Below are 24,101 nucleotides of genomic sequence, written 5' to 3'. Positions count from 1 at the left end.
ACAAAAACAAAGAGTCTTTCTGTAAGAAACAATATATTTTAAAATGAAATGGAGATCTTTTTTAAAGGTTAAAAACACATTCAATTTTATGTCTTATGGGGTTTATACTGAGTTTAATATTGTATAAATGTATTAATTCAACTGTGAACCTAAAAATTTACAGTCAGTTTTGAAAGAGATGCATCTTTGCTCTGGAAATTGTTATTGAATATGTTAATGCATAAGGAAATGCTTCTTTTAATCCTGTGGTTATTAAATAAATAATTAAAAATAATAACAGAGGACATGATTTAGATAAGGTGAGGATGGAGATTGGAGGAGGGGTCTGAATATGATAAAAATGCTTCGTATGAAATTTTTAAGTCAATAAAAGTATTTTTAAATAATAAAAATTTAAAAAATTCCTAAAGTCAAATTAGAATAAAAATACAGAAGAACCTGTGGGATACCTGAAGTCATAAGAGGAACGTTTTCCACTATAAATGCCTGCATTTAAAATCAGAGACGGGGGCTGGAAACCTGGCTCAGCAGTTAAGAGTGCTGGCTGCTCTTTTGAAGAACCCAGGTTCAATTCCCAGCACCCACATAGCAGCTAAAACCATCTGCAATTCCAGTTTCATGGATTCTGACACCCTCTTCTGACTCCGTAGACACCTTGCATACATGCACTTACATATATGCAGGCAATATACTCATGCACATAAAATAACAATAAGAAATAAAATTCAAAATCAGAGACCTTAGGCCAGATGTGGTTGTACGTGCATTGAATCCCAGAAGTGGGAGGCAAAGACTGAGTTTGAAACCAGTCTGATCTATATAGCAAGTTTCAAGCCAGCCAGGGCTACAAAGGGAGACCCTGTCTCAAACAAGAAAATAAAAATAAAATAAATAACAATCAAAATCACAGAGATCACAAATACATTCATAATGCACCTCAAGATCTCAGAGAATTAGAATAAGTGAATATAATTTGTTTAGAAATAACAAAGAAAGAAATGATAGAGAATGGGGCCGGAATCAATGATACAGAAACTATAAATCAATGAAGCAAAGAGAGGGTTTTTGAAAGAAAAAATAAGACCAACAAACTCTTAGCAGACCTAACCAAACAAAGATGACTCGAATTACAATCAGATGCCATAAAGGGGTCATTGTAAAAGATGCCAATGAAAGTCCAGAGGATCATTAGCAAATACTCTGAAATCTTAGATTTTAGTCCGTTGGAAATTTTGAAAGAAATTAATAAAATTTTAGGCAAATATAGGCTACTAAAAGTGAACCAAGAGGATATAAAAACTTAAATGGATCAATGACAATCATATTTATTTCCAAGTAATGAGTCTCTCAAAAAAGAAACAGCCAGGCTCAGATGGATTCACTGCTTAATTGTACCAAACATCAAGAACTAATACTACTGTTCCCCAGAGCACTTTAGAAAATAGACAGGGAAGGATCACTTTAAGCTCATTCTATGAAGCCATGATTACCCTGACACTGAAACCAGACATGTACACAATAGAACAAAGTTATAGGCCAATTTCCTGGCTAAACGTTGATGCAGAATTTCTCGATGAAATGCTTCCAAAGTGCACGTTTACAAGATTATGCACAATGATCAAGTTGGACTCACTTCAGGAATGCAAGGATGGTTCAACATGTGCAAATTCCTATCATAATACAGAGTGCAAACAGAAACAAGGAAAACACTCACATAATCACATCAAATGATACAGACAAAGCCTCTCAACAACCCTGGACTCATGATAAAATCTGCAGAAACCGAAACTAGCAGAATCATACCTCAACATAAAAAGGCTGTGTGAAAGGTCCCTACATGGAGAAAACCGGAACATTTCATCCCAAATCGTGGATTAAACAAGGATGGTCACTACCAACCACCACCCCCCACCATCCCCCACCCAAGCTCAGTAGAAGGCTTCAAGTATAGCCAAAGCAAGGAGGCAAGAGATACGAATAAAACGGACACAAACAGAAAAGAAAGGCACCAAATTATCCCTGTTTGCCGATGGTAGAATACTAAAAGACTCTACCTCATAACTCTAAGATCTGATAAATGCTTCCGGGAAGGTAATGAATGCAAAATCAAGACACAGAAATCCGTAGCTTTTCTATATACCAACAATGAATTTAGTGAAAAAGAAATTAGAAAGACAATCTCGATACACCCAAAATAAAATAACTAGAAATAAACTTAACCAAAGACCTCTATCCTGACAACTAAGACGCACTGAGGATACACACAGTAGGAAACGTAGAATGGCCTCCTGTGTTCATGAGTTAGCAGAATTAATATTGGTAAAAGGACTGTGTTCCATAAAGTAATCTAGAGACTCAGTATACCGCTCATGAAAAGTTCAATGGAATTTTTTTTGTGAAAATTGAAGAAAAAAATCCCAAAATTCATATGGAAACACAAAAGACCCTAAATATTCAAAGTAATCTTGAGCAAAAACAACAATGCTGGGGTATCACAGTATGGGATTTCAAACTGTACCACAAAGCCATAACAACAAAACAATACAGTGCTGGTCTAAGAACAAACACACGGAATAACAGAATAGAATTTTAAAAATTCAGAAATAAGCCCACACAGCTATAGCCATCTAATTGATGACAACTGTGCCAAAACATACATTGGAAACTGACAACACCTTTAACAGCTGGTGCTGAGAAAATGGATATCCCCATAAGGAAGATAAACACAGCTCATCTCTCTCATCCTGTACTAAACTAATTCAAAGTGGGTGGAAAACTTTAATGTCAGATCCTAAACTTTAGATATATTCTTTGGTAATTTCATACATGTAATCTATTTAGATTATATCCACCCTTCCCCCACAAGCCCTTACAACTCCTCCAGGACCCACATACACATAATGTTCGTACCTCTTCCCCCCTCCCCCATCCCCCCCTCCTTTTTTTCTTCAGAACTTGATAAGTTCAATGCTTTATTTGCATAGGTGTAAGGTGCCATTCACTGGAGCATGGCAACCTACCATGGACCACATAGATAAAGAGAACGGATCCTCCCTCCTCCCTCAGCACCAATAAACTTTCAATAGCTCTTCAGCTGGGGGTAGGGCCTTGTCAGCCCGTTCCCTATTGCACACTGAACACATAGTCACAAGTGCTGTGAGTTCATGAGTGCAATGACCCGGTCATAACGAGAATATATTATTTCTCAGCAATCTTTCCCAAACTCTGACTCTTAAAGTCTCTCTGTTCCCTATTCTGGGATGGTCCCCCAAAGCTTAGGGATAAGGGGTGTGATACATATGTCCCATTTAAAGCTGATCACCCATCATTATTTTCTGCATTTGAACCAGCTGTGAGATTCTATATAACCACCATCTGCTCTATAAAGAAGCTTCTCTGATGAGGGATGAGAGATGTGCTACTCCTTTGGTATAAGGACACATACTCAGAGGGCAGTTTGATGCTATGCCTACAGTAGTAGAGTCGACAACCATCCCAGCCATGGGTTCTTGGCCAGGGTACAAAACCAGGCATGATTTTTCACCTGTGGGGCAGATGTTAAGTCCAATTAGAAAGCTGTTGGTTACCCCCATAATTCATGTCACCATTGTACCAAATGAGCATAGCTTCTTAGACTGGTTGTTATTGTAGCTCACATGGTTCACAGCTGGGTAAGACTGTTGATGACTTTCTTCCTCAAAGGTCTGCAAAGCACCTTTCAGCACTACATAAAGCTAGTCAGGAGGGAGGAAGCTTCTAGATCAGTACCACTTTGATTTCTCCATGCCTTGTGATGGAAGTATGAAGTCTTCAGCAACAGAATCTTACCATCAAGTTCTAGAATGTAGCCAAGAGTAATGGCAGTGCTGCTTTGGAAGTGTCTGTAGCCCCTCCTGACTGACAAGTCAGAAGGGAGTACTCACACCTGGCACTGGGCTTTTTTTATAACCTAAGGTTTCTGAAAGGTGCATTAGGAGCTGAAACTTTTAGAACATTAGTGGAAAATTTGGAAGAAACACTTCAAGAGTAATGCATAGTCAATAACTCTGTGAATAGGACTCTGATCGGTCAGGAAATAGAAGTAACTGATAAATGTGACTGCATGGAATTAAAAGGCTTAGACACATAGCACATACCAACAGACACCACTCACAGGGTGAAGAGACACCTCGCAAAACAGTAAATACTTTCTAGTTATCTAGCTGACAGTGGATTGATATATGGGACATACAGAGAATGAGAACCCTTAACAAAAGAACAAATAATCCAATCTGTAAGTGGGAAAATTATATGAGCACTTTTTTTTTTTTTTTTTTTGGTCTTTTTGAGACAGCCTCTCCCTGTAGCCCCAGCTGTCCTGGATTCACTATGGAGACCAGGCTGGCTTGAACTCACAGAGATCCGCCTGCCTCTGCTAGGATTAAAGGTGTGTGCCACCACGCCTGGCCTGAGCACTTTTTAAATGAAGCACAGATATCTAATAAACACATGGAAAACATGAAATGTTCAGTGTTTTTAGTTATCAGGGAAACGTAAAGCCCAATAACAAGAAAGAAGGCTCAGCAGGTGGTGTTTGCCATGCAAGTGTGTGGACTGGAGTTTGAATTCCTGAACCCACATAAAAGTTGGGTGGATAGGAGGCTGGACTGGAAAGTCAGCACACACAGTGCTGAGATGGGTAATATCTGGAGCAAGCTGGTTAGGGAGAACAGCCAGAACAGCAAGCTGCACTCCACAACAGATCCACCTCAGAATGTAAGGTGTAGCACACAATAGACCAAGGGACTCGAGCCCACAGGTACTCATGCGTCTACCCACATGTGAACATGCTTCTGCACACACCACACATACACACATGCATTAAAAAATGGGGCATATATCACATCATAGGCAAGAAAACAAAACAAATAGCAAGGACGCACAAAAAGAACACACAAAAAAGTAAAGAGAGAAGTAAATCGTTTAACACGCTTGGAAGTGGGCCTGGCATGTTTAGTTGTCAGTAAATAACAGGGCTCATCAGTATATTAGAAGGACAGTAAAAAGCAGTCAATATAAAAATGATTATGGAGTTTTTAAATACAATAGCTTTTAAAATAACATTTGAAAAATATTTTTATTATTTTTATTTTCTGTGTATGAGTGCATTGCCTGCATGTATGTGAGTGCACCCGTGTTGTGCAATGCCGCAGAGGTCAGAAGAGAGCCTCGGATTCCCCTGGAACTGGAGTTAAGGATGGTTTGTAGCTGTCATGTGGGTGCTGGCAATTGAACCCGGGTCCTCTGCAAGAGCAGTCAGTGCTCTTAACCTCTGAGTCTTCTCTCCAGCCCCTAAATACAATATCTTTAAAATAAACCACTATTAATATGCACAAAATCATGGATTCATGAAACTACTTAGGACTGTGATTATTACATAATTCTAAGTTTAAAGGTATTTATAAGAAGCATTAGACATTTTTGTCCAATGAGAATGTAAGAAAATACACTGCCCTTCAGTAGGCTGAGTGTCAGGAGAAAAATTTCCTTTGCCACCTTTCCCACTCCCTTGCCAAAGCAAAGTTTAATCTAGGGTTAAACATTCAACTTTAAAGCCACATTGCTGAGTTCACACCAGGTTTAGTGATGCTGGTAGTGTCAACCCTTATGAGATGAGGGATGAAGAACACTCGGTACTTGTCTCCTAGGATTTTTCTGAAGATTCCAATGAATTGATTTAAGAAAACACTTAAAACAGTGTTCAGCATGTAGACATTTTGGTAAACACTGGAGACACCAGCTACTGTTTCAATCCAAAACAGGATAAAGTCAAATCTTCCCTCTTTCTTCCCAGGAAACAGGCAGGGACAGATCTGTGACATTCCTATCTCTCACTTTCTCCTGAGAGTTAGAATCTTGATGCAGTAAAACAAGGGGGGTGTGTGTGTGCTAAGACTGGTCCTTCATTGTACAGGGACAATGACATCCTGATGACATGATTATACATCACAATTCCTGTTTGCTAGTTCACCAAGGCACTTTGGGGCTATTTCCCATTCCAAATCTGTGCCCCAGACTTCCACCGGCTTTATCAGCTGCCCTCACAACCTCCTCTTCCAAAAATCACTGGAGAACCAAGAGCCTTGACTGACACTTCAAAATTGCAGTCATGAGGAAAATATATAATTGGAAAAAAATGTATCAGTGCTATCTCAGTGTTGAGGGATAGAGCTGTGAGTAACTTCCAACCTTAGCTTTATTATCCTTTATTTTCATCTTTTATCTTTAATGAGCATTAGCTACTTTAAATTAAAAATCACATTTTAGATCTCAAGAAGATAATTTGTCACACTTGAACATATCTTGAACATGTCTCCCTGATTTGTTATTCATAATTTTGAGAGGAAGCTAGAATCAGTAATAAAGTTCACCCTTTAGAATAATTTATGCCCTGTTATTCAAATATCCTTTGCATTGGCAGAAATATAAACTAATTTAAGACTAGGCTTTGGAGAAACAGGTAACAGTGGCAAGACATCATTCATTTCAACCACTTCCTGCATAACTCAAGATCAGAGGATTAAAAACAAGGTCACATCTCATCTGGCAAAAAGGTTGCCCACAACATGAAATGAGAATTTTTCTGCTCATTAAATTAAACTTAAATAGAAAAACGATCACATCATCACAGTACATTAAGCTACACCCAGTTGTAAATTAGTCACCTAAAAAAAGCCACAAGCATGTCTAGTGCCAAATATGTCATTAGTGCAGCTCACTGAGGGCTCAGAGCAAGTGGTTACAGCACAGGTTTTGGGATCAGAGCTCCACTTAGCCTCTCCCTCCTGCCTGTGGCCCAGTCCAATGGCTCCACCTCTCCTGCCTCCATATCTTGAACATGTCTCCCTGATTTGTTATTCATAATTTTGAGAGGAAGCTAGAATCAGTAATAAAGTTCACCCTTTAGAATAATTTATGCCCTGTTATTCAAATATCCTTTGCATTGGCAGAAATATAAACTAATTTAAGACTAGGCTTTGGAGAAACAGGTAACAGTGGCAAGACATCATTCATTTCAACCACTTCCTGCATAACTCAAGATCAGAGGATTAAAAACAAGGTCACATCTCATCTGGCAAAAAGGTTGCCCACAACATGAAATGAGAATTTTTCTGCTCATTAAATTAAACTTAAATAGAAAAACGATCACATCATCACAGTACATTAAGCTACACCCAGTTGTAAATTAGTCACCTAAAAAAGCCACAAGCATGTCTAGTGCCAAATATGTCATTAGTGCAGCTCACTGAGGGCTCAGAGCAAGTGGTTACAGCACAGGTTTTGGGATCAGAGCTCCACTTAGCCTCTCCCTCCTGCCTGTGGCCCAGTCCAATGGCTCCACCTCTCCTGCCTCCATTTCCTCGTGAGTACAATGAAGATCCAGTATAATACATACGAAGCAAGGGACCCTCAACAGAGGAAGCTGTCAGCACATGGTAACTTTTTATTAGTCAGTACCTTTGTAAAGTCTAGCTTAAAACCAGCTCTATAAACAGCAAGCAACCCACACATGTCAAGTGGGAACGTGCAGCAACTGAGAGTCAGATGTTAGGGGCGGGTCAGATCATGCCACTCATGGCAAAATTGACTGAACTGGTATGCAGGGAACTATAGCAAAGTTGGTGAAATGTAAACACAAGTTCAGTGGTCCAGTGCAGGCCAAGCATTGTGTTAGTCCATGCTGGATGCTCGTTATGGAGACTGTCTCACTTTGCTGCACCCAGTGGTCCCCTTAGGTGTTAACAGAGCTAGTAGAAGAAGGAAGGAAATACATGTTTATCAGCATCCCTTGTTAAAACCATATGCTGGATAGGTTGACCAGGCTCCAGTGGATGGACCACCCCGAAGAGCATTTGGGTAAACAAACTTGACTCCATAGGCCTTCATATAACAGAGTATATGAAATTGGGTGCAGGTATTAAAGGGAAGATGCAGACGGGGAGGGGGTATAAATGTGATAAAAATATATTGTATGAAATTCTCAGATTTAAAAAAAAAAAAAAGAAAAATTAGGAACCCTGCAGAGGGCTGTAGGTTAGTGGAGCTTGACCCTGGCAAGATGCCAGAATCATCTTGGGAGCTGTATAAATTATTGATGCCTTGATTTTATGCCCTCCACCGAGGCATTAAATTACTTGGTCTGGAAAAATATATTGGCGCCTATTTGCATTGTTTGTTTGCTTTTGATAGTATTTGGTCATTCAGGAATTTAAGAGACCACAGAGTATTTTAATCCTGTCTCACTTTAAAACATGTAGCAATGGGAATCTTATCTGATCATTTTAAGAAACAAAACATTATATGCTTACTTTGCATAGTTCTGGGTGAGGAGTAAGCACTCCACAAGGGTCACTTCAGTGGTTTACAGCTCCTATGGTATAGTCATGCTGTGTTTAAACACTGAAAACATCACAAAAGATTTTAACTTAAACATGTACCCAAGGGCAGAAAGTATTTTATATATTTTTTATGATGACACAAGATTTATCTAAGATATTCCCATCAAAATGGTCATCCAGATTGTTTGAATACACTCAGTAAACAACTGGATACTTTCTTAAGCAGTTTACTTCATTGTTCTTAGAAAAAAAGATTTTGCTTATATGAAAGCCTAAAAAAGAGGTTTTTAAAATATTGAATTATGCTGGCTTGAGAGATGGCTCAGTGGTTAAGAGCACTAACTGCTCTTGCAAGAACCAAGGTTCAGTTCTCAGCACCACATGGTAGCTAACAAACATTTATATCCCCAGTTCCAGGGATCCACCCTCTTCTGGCCTCCACGAGCATTACACATATGCGGTATACTTACAGGCAGGCAAAACACTCATACACATAAACATATAAATTAATTAAATTTTTAAAAATAATGAATTATTAGTTTAATTACTCTAGGAAATCTTTATTGTAAGTACTGAGACAGTTTTCTGTTTAGATCCATAGCCCATTTTTTAATTGGGCCCTTTGTTTCCTTTGGGTTTTGTGTGTGTGTGTGTGTGTGTGTGTGTGTGTGTGTGTGTGTGCGTGTGTGTGTGTGTTCTTTGTATATACTGGATGTTAATCCTCTGTCAGACTCTGTAGGCTTCAATGTACTCAACTGATTGTTTCCTTTGCTGTATAGCTTTTTAGTTTAATGTCACTCCATTTGTTGAATGTTGACTTTAATTCCTGAGTGACTGATATCCAATTTAGAAATCCTTCCCTACACCTACATCTTGTACTGCGATATTTTCTAAAAGTTTCAGTGTTTCAGGTAAGACAATGAGGTCTTTGATCCATTTGGAGTTGACTTTTGTGTAGGGTGACAGGATCTAATTTCCTTCTTCTACACATGGAGATTCAATTTTGCCAGCACCTCATAGGTTTTGGTTTTCTGGCATGATTCCAGGGCCATCATGGTCCCCTACTGCTCAGGATGGTGAGATTCAGGGAAGAGGCAGCACATGGGCCACCCTCAATTGACTTTGCTGGTACTAAGTGGTATTACCCCAGAGCTCCCAACCAACTGAAGTAGGTATAGGACACCCTTAGTTACAGAAAAATACAATCTGGTCCTAAATCTACCTGTTATGGAAGTACCAAAAGGCTAGGAACTTTATTTTCAAGTTTTACCACAAACTTTTTTATGACTAAGCAACTAGAAGAATTAAGAGACAGTATTTTCCCTGTTATGCAAAACATACAGCTTTATTTGCACTGTATCTAATTCGACAGACCACAGTGTAGCTGCTGAAGAAAGATAGATTCTTACTGTCTTCAGAAGCAATAAAAAGCCAGTGTGCTGACCCTGACCTCCAAATGGAGTAGCGAGGGCATGACACGGCTGTAGCAGGCAGAGAGAAGCTGTTCTGGCAGTGACTACGGCCATGGTGGTGACAGAGGCAGCCTGAGTCAAATGCTGACTCCAGCAAGCACTGTACCCTTGCATCTGAGACATTACCACTCAGGGACCCATTTCCTTATCTGTAAACCAAGAATAGAAATGATGCCTTCCTCCACACTATGATGTAAGTTCTTAGAGAACTGCCTGACAGAGAAGTGGCAAGCTTTACAATGCCGAGAAGCCTCTGATGCCCTTAAGAAATCAGCAGCTACCACAAGACTTGCCATCATCAGATGCTCTGTACTTCTCAGCCATTTAGCTACCAAATCTTAATTATTCATCAACATGGCAGGCACTACACCCAGCTAAGATATAGAGGAAAAGAGACCAGTGAAAGCACTCATAGAAAATCCTGTTGGGTCATTCTCCTGAACTGACATCAGATGGATGATCTTCTCTAAAAGCAGGGTCCCCTTGTTCAACTCTGCAATGCTGCATTTCTGACAAATCTTTGTGTTCCATTACCAAACATGTCTGTATGTTTTCATACTTATTAGCTCATGTGACTCTACATTATTGAACCCACTTAGAAATAAAGTGCTTAAAAATAAGCATATTTTTGTTAATGTAATAGATCAAAGTTCTTCAGTACAGCCTGAATTCTAGCAATCTGGAGGTTTAGAAGATTTTGTAGTATTTTTGTTTCAACTGCTAGCTAATGGGAAATGAACATTCAGACTTACTTAATGAAGACAAATGCATTTACACTATGAGAAATGAAAAACTGAGAATGCATTTCATTTTTGTTTACCAATAGTTAAATGAAATGAAAAAATTTAATCATGAATAAAATAATCATATTATGCTAAACTTAAAGACTTCTGCAAGATTTCCTCTAATAAGTCATCTATGTATTCCTCTTTTTTAAACAATGGATTATAATAGTTCAGTCCTATAAATTCAATACTGTTAATAGCTATCAACACAAAGGTAAAGCTAGGCTGGAGGTATGACTCAGAGGTTAAGAGCAATGTCTGCTCTTGCAGAGGACCAGGCTTTGGATCCTAGCACCCACATGGCCACTAATAATGGGCCCTAATTCCAGTTACAGGGGATCCCGTGTTCTCTCTGGCCTGTGTGAGCATTGCACAACATGGGTGCACTTATTACATATATGCATTTATAACACTCATACACATTATGTAGTTTTTTTAAAGGCTAAAAGACTAAGCAAATCACCCTAATCCAATAAGATGTTATTTTCTCTGTACTTCATTTATTATTACATATGAATAAATTTCAATAAGGTAAGATATAATAGTTAATTTCTAAATGTCATATGCAGGGAATACAAGTATCCATTTTAAATGAGATGTAGATAAGTTTGAGTTACAGTTTTTGGAATAGATTTTATATAAATACATGTTATTCAGTTTTGACAAGCACTGTTAGTTCAGTACTATCACTGTATTCACAACAGTAGCATCCATTATGGACAGGAATGGTCAGTGGTTGTTTAAAGCAGATAGGTGAAGGTCTGGTGAAGAAAAATTTACTACAACAAAATTTCAGTGACGCCCCCATGAAACAGATGAAAGAGAAATCGAGTGGAGAGCGCGTAGCTCAGCAGCACTACCCGGGGGAGAGCAGAGTGGCCTCTCATGTGTCTGCACAGGTGTGCTGAACTGAAGAGTCCACGTCATTCCCCTGAGATCCTAAGAGCCAGTGTGGCCTGCACCATTTTCCTGGGCTGACATGGAGATCCCACAGATGAAGGTGGGGGTGGTCCATGCCTCTAAGGATACTGGGTCATGGAAAGAACACGGTTGCTCCAGATTAGAGGAGATCATGACAGATGGCAATAAAATATAACCTGTAATCTGAAATACAATCAAGAAGTAAAAAAGACAGTGAAATTTGGCTGTAGTTTGTAGATTGGATGGCAGTGAGGATCAATCTTGATTTCTTTTTTTTGTCTTTTTGGTCTTTGTGAGACAGGGTCTTCCTGTAGCACCAGCTGGCCTAGAACTCACTGTGTAGACCACGCTGGCCTTGAACTCACAGAGATCTGCCTGTCTCTGCCTCCAGAGTGCTGGGACTAAAGGCGTGCGCCACCACCCCTGGCCTTGATTTCATTTTGAGAGAGAGAGAGAGAGAGAGACAGAGAGAGAGAGAGAGAGACAGAGAGAGAACATGGCTTGAGTGTACAGATCAGAGGACAAATTTAAGGAGCGAGTTCTCTCCACTTTTACTGAATTCCAGGTATTAAATGCAGGTCACCAGGCTAGCAGAGCAAGTGCTTTCAACCTGCAGAGCTGTCTTGCTAGCCCTATTTCTCGATTAGAAAGTTGTATGTTGGACATATATGGAAACACGTCTATGAGATTATTGGAATAAGAGGTACAGTGTAGTGGAACAAATGAGGTAAAAATGTTTCCAATTGGGAAATATGGTAAGATATGAGAACATTTTATATTCACTCGCTTGCTTGTTTTGAGTCAGGGTCTCCCTGTAGCCCCAGCTGGCCCAGAACTGGCTATGTGGCCGTGTAGTACCATGCCTGGCTATACTGTTTTTATAACTTCTGAGCAAGTTTCTATTTCAATGTATTTCTAATTAAAAACAAATATTAACCTGAGGAATCTGCCACTCTATGTATACATAAATACACACACACTGTGTGTGTGTGTTCAGACCAACAATAAGTTGGTATCATTAATACATGAAGAGTCCTTATAAAAACTGGAATAAAAATGGAAAAGGATATTTAAAATAATTATTTCTGAAACAGCAACAAGTTATGAACAAATATATGAAAACTGTTCAAATTCAAAATACTCAGAAAGCTATAAATTTTACAGATTATAGGCATTTTCAAGATGTCATGCTAGAAAAGTTATTTTAAATATATAATAGTGGTTGCATAAAAGTGAACATAGCTTAACTGCATAGTTTAAAGTTTAAGTATGTAAATGTGCCATTTAAAGTTTAAATCGATTGCAAAGTAAACTGTTTTCCATACAGTTTGCAACTACACATATCTTACTTCCCTTTGGATGCTGATCAGGACATTTAACTAGCTAAATTAAATGTGCTGGAGATGAAATGCTTAGCAGTTCAAGTGTCCTCAACACGCACCATCCCCTGATCCCCTGAAAATTGGTGATTTTTCACAATGCCTATAGTTTTAAACATCCAAAGGCTAAAGAATAAAGGAAAGATGGTAAGTGATTCATCATTGTCTTTCCAAATTCTCAATAGGTAAAAATCACAGTTAAAAAAGGAAAATATGAATGGCTGTAATTGAACTGTCCTGAAACCAATCAATGCTTGGCTTCAACTACAAAACAAAGCATGAGACTCCGTGCCAAAATCAATGGAATCAAGTGCACAAGACAACAAGGAAAATAAGATGTCTTACATAATGCAGACATTAACCCAACTTTGGTATCAATGAAGACACCAAAATGACATTTCACCTGACCTTTAAAAAAGGTACACACTACATTAGAGGGAAAAGAACACATCCTCAAAATGAGCTTAATTCTATTTACTTAATAGTAAGTGGTGGAAAGATTATACATTTTAATGAATTTTTTATATAAAATGTATTTTAAACATCTGATCAAGCACCCAAAGACCATCGGGTAAGAAGTTTCATCTTCATGTCAGTCTTTTCTAGAGTTTTAAGGAATACCAAAACCATCTCTCATCATTCATCTTCGAAAAGATCCTTGTTCAAGTATGAAGAGCAGGTTAAAGAAGTGGAATACATTTTGATAATACATTAAAAGTTCTGCTGTTATACTTGGAGTTGGACAAAACCTCCAGCATTTCTTTTTGCAAAGATAGGAGAGAAAGTAGGTTAAATGGATGAAGTTAGTTTTGGTACAAAGCAAAAATCAGATTTTCTACTAGCATGGCAATTGAAAAGTCTTTTCCAAATTGGAAAATATCACACAAAAATAAAGATCCTACTTCACTAGCAGCAAAACTATAAGGACCCTAGAAATCAATCTAATAACCTATGTGTGTGCCCTTATAAGGAAAAGAAAATGTAAAAAGTGGAAAGACAAGCCAAACCCCTGAATAAGAAGGCAGGATATCATAAAAATGTCAACACATATAATCTACAAATGTGACATTATTCCAGTAAAAATTAAATTCATATATTAAATATAATGTAACAAACTGATTCTAAGCTTTATACCAAAGCATTAAGTTCCAAACAGCAAAAACAATTCTTTAAGGAAAAGAACAAAAATACAGAAACATAAAATATCAAGTCTTCAAAAGTTATACTATCAGAGTGATATTGTTCAGACATCACTAAAACAATTTCAGAACAAAATATATGGCCCAGAAATAGCTCTCAGTATTGATGGAGAACTAAGGCAGCTATACAGATCTGCGTGGAAAAAACAGGCTGTTGGAAAAAATGATGTTGGAACCATCTCTCTGTACATGATAGCTAAGTCCAAAATATCAACTTGTTATTAGATAGGACAGAATGATATTAAAATGGGCCATCCACTGAGCATGGCTTCTAAAAACAGAAGGCTTAATACAGATGTACTGCCATCCCCATTTCAGACTCCCAATGAAAAGATCAGTAAAAACTCCCATCAGTATTTGCATTTATGCCTATTCTTGCTGTTAACTCCGAGGTCAAATGCTGTGTTAGAATTGCTGCTCTCTCGGGGTGGAAGAGTGTGGCACTTGGTTTTATTTATTTTTATATATTTCACTAAAGATTTCTTTTGCTACATTTTAAAAGTTTTCTTGAGTTTCTTAATGCCTTTCTGTTTTCCAGGGAAAATTAATTCTTTCCTCTCTAAGTCATTAGCATAATATTAATCTAATTTGGAGATAGAATTGATTGATTCAGCTGCTTTTCAATTAAGAAACAGTACATAAAAAATCACAAATATTTTTAAACAAATTAAAAATATAGATAACAAGCCAATATCCTTAGAACACAGTTTAAGTCAATAAGGAAGAAAATTGGACAATATACAAATGGGCAATTTAGAACAAGATATGATTGGTCAATAAACATCTGAAAAACTATTGTCACTAATCAATAAAGCAAATTTTCATTGAAGAAAGTAAGTTTATAGAAAATTGTATACAAACCAAAATGATAAAATTTAAAAGTCCGTAAACACTATATTAGTTGGGCATAAAGTAAACAAACAAATATGAGGAAGATAAAGAATACCAGGATTAAAGAATAAAAATTAAGTTTTTAGGTAATTTCCAACCATTAATAGTACTGCATTTAACTTCAATACAACATCTATGAAGAAAGATAACAAAAACAGAATGCCCTGTCTGGAGCATGTTATACAGAAGAGTGACACAGTAGATGGATTTGCTCTTCTCTCTCATAAAAGGAACTCTGTATTACTGACCAGATACCTTCATTCATGAGACGCTTCTATTATGAAGCACAGTGCTTAGATATAACATGTTTATGACATCAAGAATAGGATCAGAATATGCCTATAAAACTTAGTTGTCAGTGCTTGAAAAATAGAGGAAATGATAAAGTTTCAAATCCATGAAAATCAAAAGAACTAAAAGAGCCTCAAATTTCCCATACTGAAATGAAGAAAAAATATTTAGAAAAAAAAATCATCATTAAAAATATTTGTTTACTGGCTAGGCATGGTGTCCCATGCCTTTAATCCCAGCACTCTGGAGGCAGAGGCAGGCAGATCTCTGAGAGCCAGGCCAGCCTGGTCTACACAGTGAGTTCTAGGCCAGCTGGGGCTGCAGGGAGACCCCACCTCAAACAAACAAAAATCAGTTAAGAGAACTGAGAGATGGCTCAACAGTACTCCTTCTCTCACACAGGACCCAGGACCACTTTCCAGCACCTGCATGACAGCTAACAGTCCATAATTCCAGTTTCAGTGGATCCAACACCCACTCCCACAAGTATTCCACACACGTGGAGTACTTAAATACATACAGGCAAAGTACTCATACAAAAATATAAATAAAATATATATATATATTAAAAAGTACCATCTGATAAAGTGTACAACAACAAAGTAGCAGACTGATATTACAAGCCACATGGGACAAATATTTTTAATGAAAGGACGCACCACACAGAAATGGGAGGCACAAATATTCACCACGTTGGTTTCCTAAGACACAGGTGCTTTATTCCTCAAGCAAAGTGCCTTCCCGGCAGCCTACCCTGGTCCCCGTAGCCTGCAGTGGGTAGATGTGTGGGTGCCAAAATGACATGAGAAGGGACGCTAATGGCGTGAAATACTTGAGGTCTGCCTACTGAACATGGCCAAAACCAGTTGGAGACATGGTCCCCTGCATCCCTGACTAGGGAGTAAGAGCCATGGGTGTGGTGGGTGGCTGCGTTGCTCAGTCTACAGTCACAGTGTCAGCGGCCACATGGTCCTTTCTTTGGCCTTACAGAGGGTAGAAGACTGACACAAAAGCAGAGCAAAGTGTCCTGCTGCTTCACCATGGGACGGACATTGTGCTCCATGAGATCACCTCTATACACCGAAAAGTTCACTCCATCTGTTCACCTAATGCAAATCCAGCACTTACAAAGCTCTATCTTTAGTTCTGTTTCTTTGATAAGCACCTCCCCAAACTCTCAGCGATGAGGGATGCTTGCCAACCCAAGGGAGAATATGTACCACAAGCTTCTCAGAATATAGGAGGCACTAAAGTACACATTAGAGATGCAATTTTGTTCAAGATAAATGATTATAAAGCAACATATTTATTATTAAATACAGAACAAGATCTAAGTAAAGATGTTTGAATTATATAGAACTTGGAGTTTAAAGATAACAGGATTTATAAATTAAAAATTTAATGTTATTTATTAAAGTGCAGCCAAAAAGTAAAGAGCGAAGCAGCATTTATGTCAGCCTCTTAATTTCACCCACAATAAACAAAGTCATCTTTTAGTTCAGCGCCATTAAGCCAAGCAAATATCGCCAGCAAGTCTGATTTTTACTTACTAATGTCAAGAAAGAAAAACGGCTTACTACATGACATGCACTCATGAGCATGAACACACATTTTATAAACCTCACACACAAATATATTCATGCTCACCCAGAATGTATAATAGTTAATATGAAGGGAGTTGGAAAAAAAAAAAACCTCATTTCTTTCAATTCAAATTTTTCAAGTTTATTAATACAGAAGATGATGGCGAACTGCAAGTGTAGTGTGTACTTTCCTATTTACCTGCAAAGCTTTTACACAATGCTGTTTGTAGAGCATTCAAAGTTAGAGGCATAAATAATTCTTGACTATCAGGAAAGTTCTAATAATCTCATGAGAACCAATACCAATTTGTGTAAATCTCAACATTACTTTAAATAAAGGAGAAGTCTGTTTATCTAGAGCACAGCCCAAGTGCTCACAACAACAACGTAGAAAGGTTTTTGTTTATCTGGAAGAAACTACAGTTTGGGGAAACACAAAAGAAGGAAACACGGGCCTTTTGAAATCACAAGGAAATCCCTCAATTATTTTATTGACACACTTTTGCTTTCTCAGGAAGCCTTTGCTTTTTCATACTTTTCTTTTACATTTACTGTGGAAATGGACAAGTAAAACAGTATCTTTTAAATCCCTATTTTCTCTTCATTCTCTTTCAAAGCACAGTAGTCAGAAATGGAAATGCTGAGCAGACACCTTCCTGGGTGTCTTGGCTCTTTCAGACAAGTCCACAGATTCTCTTTTCAGGTGATAGTGATGGTTACGCATACACGAAGAGCCAACCATGTTCTTGCAGGATGCACACAGGAAACTTGTGTTTGAACTGAACAGCTTGAACAACACCAGCTGAATCCAGCATCTTAGACAGGGGCACCAGGGAGCCCAGCTGATGGCACGCTAGTGGACTGCTGAACACTTCCTTGGCTTTATAATCAGGCCACGACATCTGAAGCTGTGTTTCACCATCAAGATTTGACTTATACTCTCTTCCAGTTCCAAGATGCTGTGGTCATCTTCCTTTCTACCTATGTCTTGCTCTTTGCTACCTTCAGGTGCCCCAGAAACCAGAGCAGACCAATTAATCCCATATGTCCAAACCAAAAAAATTGTGTGATTAGGTTTCCAGGTGCCAAGCAGCTCATGACAGGAGCTGTTATTCTCTGGAACCTTGACTCAGCCATTTGATGCAGTGGCTACCAGTTAGTGAACTCCTTATGCTGGAGCTAATGACATTTGAGGATGGACCAGGCACCTGGCATCAGTGTAGCCGGTGGAGCACTTCTCAGATCCTCCTGTCTGTTCTGATGGAAGCTGTCAGGCTATTTGTGATCACAGTATGTGGAACCTTCTCAGTCTTTTCACTCATTTCTTCATCCATCAAATGTTTGTTTAGCATCTAAGTGTGTATGACAGCATCACAGATGCAGTGGAATTTGCAAGTTTAATATACAATCTTTGACAGTAATACCCTCAATATTCAGCAGGAATTCATGGCCAATCATGTGAAATTTTACAAGAGCAAGTTTAAGGAAAAGATCGGGCCGCTGTGTTCGAGAGAATTAATCTTGGCTATCTACAGACGCCAAGGTTAAGGTGGGGTGCTGCTAACCCTTTAGCAACTGGCTCTGTTCTCTATTTGAAGATACTTTGCTGTTGTTATTGCATTAGATTTTTTTTAATCAGTCCACACAATAATGAGTTTCATTATGTGATTTCCATATATACTCTGGTTTTGTTGAACTTCTCCCACTCCCCTCCCTCATTTTCCTGACTGACTCCTGCTGGTCCCCTTCCTCCCCCTACTAGTCCCCATTCTGCTATCATGTCACAAGTGCTCTGTTGCCATCTTTTTTTTCCATCTCTCCACAACATTCTTAAAGCCTTAACCTCTTCCCCACCCTGTTTCCCATTCCTGTCTTTCTGGTATCTATTTGTGCAGGGATGTTAGAAGAGAAATGTGAAAAGACTTGTTGACAATAACATATTTTAAGTCTTGCTCTGTAACCTTCATAGTTTGCTAATTTCCATAACTGTCTATTTTACTTAGTTTTGTGGGTGTTTTTTTGTTTTGTTGTTGAGACAGGGTCCTCAGTTTTGGTGAGATCTGCTTGCTTCTGCCTCTGGAGTGCTGGGATTAAGGGCGTGTACCACCACACCTGGCATCATAGTCTGTTTTAAATCTACCAAATTGATATCAACCAGCTCACAAAGTTTCAACTCTCATAAGCCAGTGAGAGCCAGTTCCAGTCACTCCTGACCGGAAGAGCTCTGTCTTTTCATTATGCTTTTATTTTCAGAATGTCTTTGCTGGGCCGATGAGACGGCTCAGTGGGTAAAGGTACTTGCTGCCAAGTCTGATGAACTGAGTTTGATCTCCACAACTCACACAGTGGGAGGAGAGAACAGATTCCAGCAAGCTTTTCTCTAACCTCCACAGACACGGATGGCATGTGCATACCCACACATACTGAATGAATGAATAAATAAATAAATAAATAAATAAATAAATAAATAAATAAATAAAAAGTAAAAAAAAAATAACGAACAAAAAAGTTTCCCTTAAAGACAGACTTTGCGGCAGGAACAGGAGATGCTTATTTTCTATTTATCTTGTTACATCTTTTATGTTTTCAACCATGGAATGTACTACTCTTTCAAAAACACAATTTAAGTTTAAATTTTTTCTATATTTTATTTTATGGGTATGAGTGTATTGCCTGCATGCGTGTTAGTGCACCTGTGTCATGCAATGCCCATACAGGTCAGAAGAGCGTGTCGGATACCCTGAAACTAGATTTATGGATGGTTGTTAGTTGCCATGTGGTTGCTGAGAATTAAACCTGGGTCTTCTGCAAGAGCAGCCAGTACTCTTAACTGCTGAGCCATCTCTCCAGCCCCTAAATTTCCATTTTAAAATGCCTCAGCAAGTATTTATTATAATCAAAAGAAATAAATGATTTTTTTTTTTCATATGGAAGGAATGTGAGTCTGTGTAGATGAAGCACTCAGACAATCATCTAAAGCACAAATTTAGGTGGGAGACAAATTTACGCACGGACTGGAAGCTAATGGAAGAAGAAATTAATGTAAACTAGAGAGACAGCAACAGCTTCGTAGAGACCTAAGTAGAGCTTACAGTGTGAGCAGACATGGACGGACAGAGAAAGGAGGCGGGTACACACAGCTGGGAGCAGGCTGGCCACTGTCGGATCTGTCTCCTCAACAGCATTCTTCTCCCTTCCTCTCGCAGTGCTGAGCCAGCATCTCCACAGCCACGGCCACTTCCCCCCTTCCCCCTTCTTCCTCATGCAGAGCAAGCTGTGTGATAGCCAAGGCTCACTGCAGTTAGCCCAGATGGAGATAAGGCCACACAGTCAGAAGCTGGCGTACGTAGCGAGGCAGCCTCACAGCATCGCTAATAATAATATTGCTTGCTCAGCGTTTGTTTTCCTAAAGCCTAAGCCACAGAGCCTAAACGCACAAATTCTTGCTCCTTAGCTTTCTAATAGGTACGTAAGAATCTCAACTCATCCAGCCCCTGAGAACCAGGACTGTAAGCCTCTCGCGAGACGACATGAAAAAGAGCCCTTACTACTTTAAACCAGAAAGGTGCATTAGACTTGCACCAGACATTGCCAGTGAGAAGTGAGAGAAGCAAGTTATGAAATACCAGTGTGGCATGTAGCAGAAGCTGTCCGGATAGGGAGCAGGAAAACCCGGTTCTACACCCCTGTCCCCTACATCACTGAGCTACAAGCCCCCAAAGGGCCCAGAACTGTCTCAAAGACCTTTGCCCCAGATGCATTCGGTTCGCAGTACTGTGGATTCACTTTGCTGAAGCTCATCTTGGCACGATGCCACCAGGTGATGTAAAGCCCTCTGAACTTGTCTGCTAAGGCCATTTACTGGATTTTCCTACGAAAATCCAATAGAAATAATGTCTCTTGATTTCAGCATTGAGAAGAGCTGCAATCTCTGGTCAGCTACCTGAGCTGCTTTGTGTCTCTGCCCTATTTGCATGTTTCATTTTCTTTTATCTTGTCCAGAGATGTAACCTCAAACATCCCTACTTTCACAAAAATAAAGAATAACTGAATAAATGTCCAAGAAAAAATGATGAGACTAAATATATAAACAATAAAAAGATAGGGTTTGGAGAGAAGGCTCAGTAGGTAAGAGCATGTGAACATATGAGAACCTGAGTTTGGATCCCCAGCACCCATGGAAAAGGCCAGGCATGGCTAGGCCTGGTCCTGTAGCTCAACACTAGGAATCAGAAACAGGAGAATCACTGGGGCTTGCTGGCCAGAAAACCTTGCCAAAAAAATGGTGAGCAGTGAGCTTTGGGTTCAGTGAAAGACACTGTCTCAAGAGAATAAGCAGGACACCTGACATCCTCCTCTGGCATCCCTGGGTATGCATGGGTACACACACACACACACACACACACACACACACACACACACACACACACACACACACACACACACACACACACACACACACCTGTAAAGGAAGAAAGATAATTTCAACAGTGACAGGAAAAGAATAATCTGCAAAGTCAGGGGTTTTACCAGCATACCACTGAGTGTTAGGAAAATCCTTAGACTCATGAACCAGATGAAGTGAGTTTAGGTTCTGACTGGTTCAGATGATACTGTAGGAGGAAAACATTGGGCAGAAGAGAGACTTAACACACTCCTAGGGACACTGAGATAGCCTAGAATCTGGTGCACAGTCACAATGGCACAGACCCTTCCCACATGCCCCTTTGGAACTTGAATAGGACCTCTGAGGCTTGTATCATCTGTAACAAGAATGAGAGTGTTGACCTGTGATTCTGGAGCTTTTGTAGATTTTCTTCACTAATATTTTCAAAGGCTTTGTATGGATTTACACATAAGGAATCTCAGGGCAGAAGAGTGTGTGAGTCACAAAGTCAGGAAGCAGCAGAGCTGTGGGATAAGACATCTGTCTCCCAGGCTAAATGCTTAACCACTGCGGAACAGTGGTGACAAATGAGCCAGCTCAGCACAGAGGCTGGAATACACTAATCCTTTCAGAGTCATCACGGAGTTATTAAAATACTTTATAAAACTAAATTATTTTATGTAATGTCAAGATACACTGTATTTCAAATGTGGTGACTTTTACCTAAGTTTTCAAGTTTGTGGATGGTACAAATAAGATGAATAAACAAAACAAATTAAGAATTAATATGAGGACCAACAAAAACATCAGCGGTTCGGAGCTGGTGCATGTGAGAGCCAGGAGGTGAGCAGATGGAGTGACCAGAACTGGTTAGCACAGGGGCCGAAGGGGTGAGGAGGGAAGGGGGCAGTGCTATCATATGTGTAAGTCATGTCATCTGGACGGCTGGCTGAGTTCCATGTCTCTATAGACAGAGCAGCGAGAGGAAATTACAGAGAAAAATCTAGTGTGTGACACAAAGGGAAAATATTCCGAGCGCGGACAGATAGGTAATCGGCAATTGTGCAGGCTGCTCTTCCAAAGAAATAATCTTCCTTTATTTTATGTGACTTATGTTGCCCAAAAGCCCAGCTGACATGGCAGAGGCCTGGTGACATAGTACAGAGGGGCCTGACCACAGTCACCTAAAGAGAGGCCCGTGGCGTAAACATGGGAAAGCTCTAGTAAATGTATGGTGATGCCCCCTCCTTATTTGCACTCTGCCCTGAGTGTCCTAAGCAGTTAGCAGCTGACTGTTTGCAGGACACCTTCCCCTTCGGCACAGGTCAGACCCCGGAAAACAGTAAGCCAAGAGAAGTTATCCTTTGGTGCTAAAGATGGAGCACAGGAGACCCCAAGCTCTAAGAACAAGGGTACCCAAGAACCTTCCTCTCTAGATCTTGCTGTATTTTGGTTTCATGGATTTGCTCAAGTTTGCCTTTTAGTATTGAGCAAAGATTTAAAATGTTCCAGGCTACCTCGTGTCTAATAAGAGAAACCAAATAAAAAATTTTCTGCCTATATATGAATAAGATCATTAAAACTATTATATATCTAAAGGACTTTAGATTTATAAAAACTAAATAAGTCCATACAAAGCCCTTGAAAATATTAGTGAAAGAAATCTACAGAAAAAAATCTTCATAATCACAGGTCCACATACTCATTCTTGTCTTACAGATGACACAAAGCCCTTGGTACTGGTATAGTTCCAGGGGGCCATGTGGGAAGGGGTCTGAGCCATTGTGAAGTCAGTTAATTGGATATTTCAATATCCCTGGGAGAATGTTTATAAATAAACAATGAATAAATGATAATTTATAAATAAATAAAAATTTTCACAACAACCTATGAAGGGGCTATCCCACTTTAAGGTGAGGAGGTGAACACACAGAGGGTTTGTGACTTACCACAGATCCACAGATAGTATATGATAATAGAGTCCAGAGTTTAAGTAGGAACACACATAAACCTTCATTGTCAGAATGATGTCTTTTCAGAGATGATCATTCTGAGCTATGTGGCATTATCTATGTAAATATGTCCATATTTAGTTGTAGATCTATTGTAGATATAGGCCAAGCATCATGGGTGAATTTCTCCTCCCTCCCCTCCAGCTCTCCTACTGATACTTCTGCACGTGAGAGAAGTTGGCAGATGCTGGGCAGAATTTTTATACAACTCACATTCATGAATGTTCCTAGAGCTGCTGCAGTGTGTAAGAGAGAAGTTGTTTAGCTGTGATTAAAATTATATGACTACTAAATTCTAAATATAGTCAATTCTCCAAAGGGGAAAAAAAAAGAGTTTTGTGGATTGTGATCAGAAATTACAAAGTATGTTTGTCTTTAACACTGGGGACCACACCCCCTTCAAGGAACTTAAAAGTTGATAAATGTGTCTTAGAAATGGTGGCTTTGTGCTTTTCAGATTTACAGATCTACTGGTTTACCCTGCTTTTAGGCAGAACTCAATTACTTCTATGGTTTTGTGTAACATATAGAACTCACTGTATGGTAAAATCCACCATGTATACATTATGTCAGGTTTTGTTTACTTCTCTTTCATAAATTTAACCATGTAAAGAAAACAAGAGGATCTCTACAATTGCCACTTACCTGTGATCCAAGTGATGGATAGAGAGAATAACTCCTGAATTTAAGTGGACCTGCTTCAGTGTCACCAAAATAGTAAACTCGTGTTTATTTCTCAGCTTCTGAAAAAGCTTCTCAGCTGTAGCAGTGGATGCTTTAATGCTTCTGGGGGTATCTAAAAT

The 24,101-nt window shown here is 39.1% G+C and overlaps 1 protein-coding gene across 2 annotated transcripts in view; it reads right to left on the bottom strand.

Annotated features, from left to right (window-relative positions):
* The window catches only part of Nell2 (neural EGFL like 2), a 367,564-nt gene that overhangs the window by 291,110 nt on the left and 52,353 nt on the right, over positions 1 to 24,101 (bottom strand). For both annotated transcript variants that reach the window (XM_008826521.3, XM_008826515.1), the window contains exon 4: positions 23,944 to 24,094. In XM_008826521.3, coding sequence (XP_008824743.1) covers positions 23,944 to 24,094 — 151 coding nt within the window. The remainder of the gene's footprint in view (positions 1 to 23,943; positions 24,095 to 24,101) is intronic.

This window comes from Nannospalax galili, unplaced genomic scaffold (assembly GCF_000622305.1).
Source record: "Nannospalax galili isolate Female #2095 unplaced genomic scaffold, S.galili_v1.0 scaffold232, whole genome shotgun sequence".
NCBI classification, from domain to species: Eukaryota; Metazoa; Chordata; class Mammalia; order Rodentia; family Spalacidae; genus Nannospalax; species Nannospalax galili.
This window is presented reverse-complemented; position numbering and strand designations above follow the sequence as displayed.